This window comes from Archocentrus centrarchus, chromosome 6 (genome assembly GCF_007364275.1).
Source record: "Archocentrus centrarchus isolate MPI-CPG fArcCen1 chromosome 6, fArcCen1, whole genome shotgun sequence".
Classification (NCBI taxonomy): Eukaryota; Metazoa; Chordata; class Actinopteri; order Cichliformes; family Cichlidae; genus Archocentrus; species Archocentrus centrarchus.
The window spans coordinates 6,067,682-6,073,970 of record NC_044351.1 but is presented as its reverse complement, the minus strand read 5'-3'; the positions used below and the strand labels follow the sequence as shown (position 1 = coordinate 6,073,970).

The following is a 6,289-nucleotide window of genomic DNA, read 5'->3' as shown; positions in this document are numbered from 1 at the left end:
TGCAATTTAAGACTTCAGGAAACAAACACATTTTAAAAAGTCTTTTTGGTTTAGTCACTTATTGACTAACTGGTTTGGATGAAGAAAGTGCACAAATTCTTAACATAAGGGTATGAGTGACTCATCTGTGAAAAATCTTACCCCTGCTACCTACAGGGCTTCTTAAATCTAATGATCAAAGTTTAGTTAAAATTTGATTGTTGAGGTCTTGGGGTCCCAGTATGTTTTTTTGTTTTTGTTAGTTTGTTTGTGTGTTTTGGTGTGCTGGGGGTTCAGAGTCAGTGTTCAGGTCTTTACACCTGTGGGGGAGACTGCGCACCAGCTGGGTCATGCAGCTTCCTGACATGTTTCTTCAGGTCAAAGTTCCTGCAGAAGCCCTTGCCACAGGTGGGGCAGGTGAAGGGCTTCTTGTCGTTGTGGGTGTGCATGTGGAAGGTGAGGTTGTACACCTGGTGAAATGCCTTGCTGCAGATGGAGCACTTGAACTGCTTCTCCCCGCTGTGTGTCAGCTTGTGGTTCTTGTAGTTTCCTGTATCAGGACAAAGGGTGAGACTTTACAAAACATTAAGACATGGAATTTTCTTACAAGTCCTAGAGGTAAAAAGTACATGTTTTCTTAATGGTATCAACATCACACAGTCTGACTGGAGGAAGTGGAATGGGATCAAAGCAGGAAAAAATAAGCATTAATACTTTACAATAGTTAATAAATGGTAAATTGATGGTTAATTAAAATTTTGTTTAAATGGTTTTCCTTTTTAAATTAATTAAAATTGAGTTTATGTTAAAGTGAAATGAAAATTAATGTTTACATATTGATTGATAATTGGTTTTAAATCATCTATGAAAATTGGATTGACGATTATTGTAAATTAGCAATTTATCAGCTATGATACATGATAAGATATAACAGATTTAACAATTATTTTATTACATAAGGTAATTCTATAAGTAAACAAACTTTAGTAATGTTATAAAATTAGTAATAAATAGTAAACATTATTGAACATTCATTATTTAGTATTACTGATTTGATTAGTTAGCAACAATAAAATAACTACTAAAATTTAATTAACTATCAATTTACAATTTATCAGTGATGACTACTGTAGTGTATAATGGGATTTTGGGTGTGTTTCCTTCATTTTTATTACATGCGCGTTAAAATCAAAAAACAAAACCAAAAAAAAAGAAGAAAAAAAAAACCCACTAAATAGTTTTCTGCATAATATTTGTCTTTGCCCCCCCCACCCCCCCCCCCCACACACACACCTTTTTGTTTGTGTACTCGGAATCATTCCACATTGTCGTGTTCTTGTGAAAATTAAGTTTTACTCACATGAACAATTAAGATAAACATGACATGTTCACATTTGAGAAATGAAATAGTTTTTGCTCAAATCCTACTAAATTATTTGATAATCAAATGATGCTGTTTTCACTCTGTTAAACATGGACCAGAGAGCTTTTTCAGTACAACGCAGTCCAATGCAGTACACTACTACCATGCTCATAACATTAATATTGTATAAAACCTTGAAATTACCACATTTCTGACAATAAAAACCGGAAAATATATGAAGCCTCAAAACTCAGAGGTAATGTATTAGATTGCACAGTATTTGGTCAGGTGATTGTAGTTTATCTTCTTAAAAAATTCTGTCATTCAGCTGCCCGAATCATCGACTAATAGTGCAGCTTTAATAATGTTTGCCTTTAATGGTTCACACCCTTCATAAATTACAACATACCCTTCATACTGAATTTATGAAACGTGTGTTTTTATTTGATGAACTGTAGGGTTTGCTTGTTTTATAAACTAAAGGAACTGGCCACCCTTTCTGACTTGTTACAATTCAATACAACAGTACAGTACAGTAAAGTTGTGAGCAGGTTGAAGACTGTAATATTGTCATTGTGGGCAGGGTTCTCAGAGTGTGACCCCTGGCAGCCCTTGCTAACTTTTTGTGCAGCCTTCTGTCACAACTAAAAATGTGGGTTCCTAGAGTACATTTTCTTAATGTCATACTATGTTATTGCAGCTCAGAATGAATCCAGGGGAATATTTCTCTGCCGTTTTAACTCCCTATTCTAGCTATCATAGCCAACTAAACTTTTCTAAAATTAACAAATGTAGTTGGTTTCAAGAAATTATACCTCAGTAATGGTTAGGAATAAACAAATGAATACATACATCCTTTTTTTCTGTATTATTGTAGGGTCTTTACCTTACAAGATAAAGCACCTTGGGGTGACTGATGTTGTGATTTGGTGCTATATAAATAAAAGTGAACTGAACTGAATAAACCAATACATCAGTGACACAAGCATAAATCACCATTCTGATAGCCCTCAGTCATTTACTGATGCCCTAAACTGGCACCCAGTCAAAACTATAAAAACACTTAAATACTTTTTGTTACTGTTAAATAAATTTCCTGGTCATTACTGGTCTAAATGGTGCTGTTGGACCAGTGTTTGTATTATTGTGTGTCTGCTGTATTAATAAGACTCACATGTCCTACTCATGCTGTTTCATGTGTGATTTGCCCTTATGTTTAATGATTATATACAGAAAATGGCATGGAGTCTGTAGGCAACTGTCCTCACAGGGACTTTAAAATGGATTTAGCATCAAACCTGCTGCATTTGTCCATCACACCCATTTCTGTCACATGTCATCACAGGTTTTTTTTTTCATTCTTTTTTTTTGCCAAACAATATGTCATGTTTTGAGTCTCTGTTATTTGACTTGTGATGCTTTAAAAACTTATCAGAATGCTAACAGTGGCTGCATTCAGTTTCACTTGAACCACTGGCTGTGAAGGTCATTAACTTTCATTAAGATGTCAACAGTGTTTTGTATCCCCCCTATATAAGTGATTATATAATGGGAACAAACATGCTGAGCTATTGCTATATTTGTGACTCTTTAATAAGATGTTTAGAATTGGATGTGAAATCAGAGCTGCTGTATAATGAGAATGTGCCTCTTCTCAGGTTTTTTGTTTGTTTTAAGATAAAACACATGCTACCGCTTTAGAAAGAACGCTTATAATTATTATCATTAAGAGGTGTTTTAGTTGAGATATTAAATACAGTTGTTGAAAGTGGAAAAGACGAAAGAAGGAAATCTTGATCCATTTTCTCTTTAACTACCTCACCTTTCTGATGAAATCCTTTCCCACAGAACTCACATACGAATGGTTTGTATCCGGCATGGATGCGCGTGTGCGTGTTAAGGGTGGAACTCCGGTTGAAGGCTTTCCCGCACTGGTTACACTTGTGAGGTTTTTCCTAATAATAAAAATAAACAACAAAAAATAAAATGAAAGGGGGGAAAAATTTGTAAATTTGTGGAAAATGCTCCATAATTATCAGAAGCATTTTGCAGAGCTGCACAAAGAGATGTCTGTAAATTACCTCATACCGTAACAAATATGTGTATAATCAAATTTTTATTTTATGTCGTCATCACAAAAATCATCGTCCATAATGAAGAAGTTTTCAGTGCAAAGTTATTTTTGTTTGTTACTAGAAAAATAAAAACATATTGGTTTTCATAAATACGACAGTGTTTATGCCTAATTTAAAGCGTTTATTCTTACGAAAATAAACACCATTAGTGTTTGTTTAATTTCCTCTGTGCAGGTTACACCTCAGAAAGACCAAATAGCGATCCAAATACGACGCTAAAGCCCCGCCCGGCAAACAAATATTAAATTATAGGACTGCACTAACTAGTAGTCATAAATAAATGATGTTACTTTTTTAAGTGTTCGTTTGTGTACGATTTTGGGGGAAAATGAACACAAAAAATTACAGGTTTTAGCTAAATAAACACAATAATAAATAGTGACCGACTTGATTGTGACCTGAGTGACGTTCAAATGGCCAATAAAGTAACGGAATATAACATTTCCAATTACTCACGCTAATGATTTGATATAGCTGATAGAAACTTAGAGCAAAGGTCTACGAGAATATTTGAATACGACATTCAAAACTATAATTAAAAAATATAACAATATAACAATCGGATAACAAATACATAGATACGTGGTCTTTAAGGCCACCTTTGGACTAAATGGACGACCCAAAATTGCTTCCCGTCCTACCTGAGTGTGGATTATTTTGTGCCGACACAACGTGCTCGCCTGTCGGAATCCTTTCCCGCAAACTTTGCACACAAATGGTCGCGCACCAGTGTGTACGGGCATGTGGCGCGTCAGGTTGTAGTGCGCGTTAAAGACCTAAGCAGAAACAAACAAACAAAAAGTAACACCACGTCAATAATATTCATAATAAGACCGACAACAAGAACACAAAATCTCAGCCGACTTCACCGCTCAGTTCAAAGGTTTATTATGTGGAAAGAAAAAAAAAGAGAACGAGTGCCTTTAATTATTCGATTGAATCTAATTACATGTAATCTGTTGGGGGTCATTTAATGAACTTGGAATACACTGAATGGGTCATTTGTTACACAATAGCAAAATCTCAAAAGATACAAAACACGCGCCAAAATTTTAATTCCTAAACAACCTACCAGTTTAGGCATACAATAATTTGGTGCGTTGTAATTTAGAATTATTCTCAGTTTGAATTAATTTGAGATAAATCATAAATGTTAAATTCCTTAAACCCCCTTTGTTGTTTCAAACGATCACAGCAAATCTCTGTTTTTACATAAATTTCTGCACACGCTGCACTTCCGTGTAGGGATTCAATTTTTAAAATAGCGAGTCTGGAATTAAAATAAAAATCAACAGTAACTGTGATATTTCACAGACATGGTGTGAAGAGATTTTAAGCCAAATCAGTGCTGAAAAAGTCTATTTTCTATTATTATTGTTTTATTTAAGACTGTTTTCATAAAACAAACATAGTCTTGCCTTCAAAAAAGCTTAACCTTATTATTTGAACGAAATGCGTATTTGTAAGTTAACAACTAATTGATCACACTAATCAAATCCAACATTTAACTTTCACTTCATTATTGTTCAAAATATCTTCAAAACCTTAGTATTTATCCCACGTTTTACTGGCATATATTCTTTAAAAAAAATAAAAATCTCCAGAATGATTATTTTTAACCGCTATTTCCGGTTTATGTCCATGGATTGAAGAGTAAATAAATTATGCAGGATGCTCACCTTACCGCAGACCTCACAGGTAAAAACTTTGGGCTTGCTCCCGAGACAGGAGCCGCTGAGCCGGGCGGCTGCCGCTGCAGCCGCCGCTGAGCCCTTGAAAATCTTGTCACTCAGGATCTGGTCCCTCTCCTTGATGAAGTGCTGGATATGGTTCTGAGACAGATCCTTGAAGGCCTGCACGCCGGACACCGGGTACCGCTCCCCGGCCTGCTGCAGGCCCGGCTTGCTCTTCTCCGCCATGAAGGCTTTATGTCGGGCGGTGAGCAGATACGAAGCCATTGGGTGCAAGTTGACCAGGCTAGCCGGCGGCGGACACGCACCCGAATCCCCACCGCAATTCAGGTAGCAAACAGTGCCCATGGTGGGGAAGGAGGACTGGTTAACCACCCGGGGTCTGAAGAGTTTATACTGCCCGGTGGTTTGGCTGACAGCAGAGTCCTCCTGCTGGTTCTTATAGTTCAACCCAAACCCCAAAAAGTCTGCGGGAGCTGGGAGAGAAGAGGCGTCTAAGTGTCCCGGATCCAGCCCGGTGATACTGAGTCGGTGGCCCGGCTCGTAGCCAAATGGGACCAGCGGTATCATGCAATGCAGCGAGGACGGACACGCATCAGGTTTCCCCACTGGAGCGGACTGGAACCAGTTGGGGAGCGGTATTGACTTGGGCTCGGGTGTCCTGGCCATAATCCGGTCGATGGAGAAAGCGAGAGGCTTGCTGCCGCTGCCGCCGGAGGTGAGCATTTCTGAGCCCGCAGGATGGCTCCCTGAAGCCGTGGGTGAGCCGAGGATCCCTGCTGGGCGACGGAGAGGACCGTCCATTACCTCCACATCAACTGGGATGCGACAATAACAACAACTAAAGCTGCTGGAAAGGAGATGAGATCAGTGCGGCTCTTCACCGGCACGCAGGAAAGGGCATCATCTGCCAGAGATCCCCCACCCCCCTCCAAAACACAGGCCTTGGTTCCCGGGTTGTTGACGACAATCAGGGCGGCCGCAGCTCGCTCGATAACGGCGTGCCAAGAGCCGAGACCTTGCTGATCGTTACCTTCCAAGAAGGATAGTGAAAAAGTAAATAATTTGCTCAATTCTCCTCCGTCGATTCTCTAAGCTTGTCGCCGCTGGAAGAGTAGGAG

The 6,289-nt window shown here is 38.6% G+C and overlaps 1 protein-coding gene across 1 annotated transcript; it reads right to left on the bottom strand.

Annotated features, from left to right (window-relative positions):
- Nucleotides 1-293: 293 nt before the first annotated feature.
- fezf1 (FEZ family zinc finger 1) lies at nt 294-5,972 on the bottom strand. The gene is made up of 4 exons (XM_030732374.1): nt 5,157-5,972; nt 4,119-4,253; nt 3,165-3,297; nt 294-529 (listed from the first exon to the last, which is right to left on the bottom strand). The coding sequence occupies exons 1-4, from the start codon at nt 5,970-5,972 to the stop codon at nt 294-296; spliced, it is 1,320 nt and encodes a 439-aa protein (XP_030588234.1).
- Between the last annotated feature and the right edge of the window lie 317 nt (nt 5,973-6,289).

Coding starts and splice junctions, on each gene's coding strand:
- fezf1 (XM_030732374.1), bottom strand. CDS start 5,972: ATGGACGGTCCTCTCCGTCGCCCAGCAGGGATCCTCGGCTCACCCACG. Junction 4,254..5,156: donor CCTGTGAGGTCTGCGGTAAG/GTGAGCATCCTG, acceptor GTTTCTGCTTAG/GTCTTTAACGCGCACTACAA. Junction 530..3,164: donor GAAAGGATTTCATCAGAAAG/GTGAGGTAGTTA, acceptor GTCCTGATACAG/GAAACTACAAGAACCACAAG.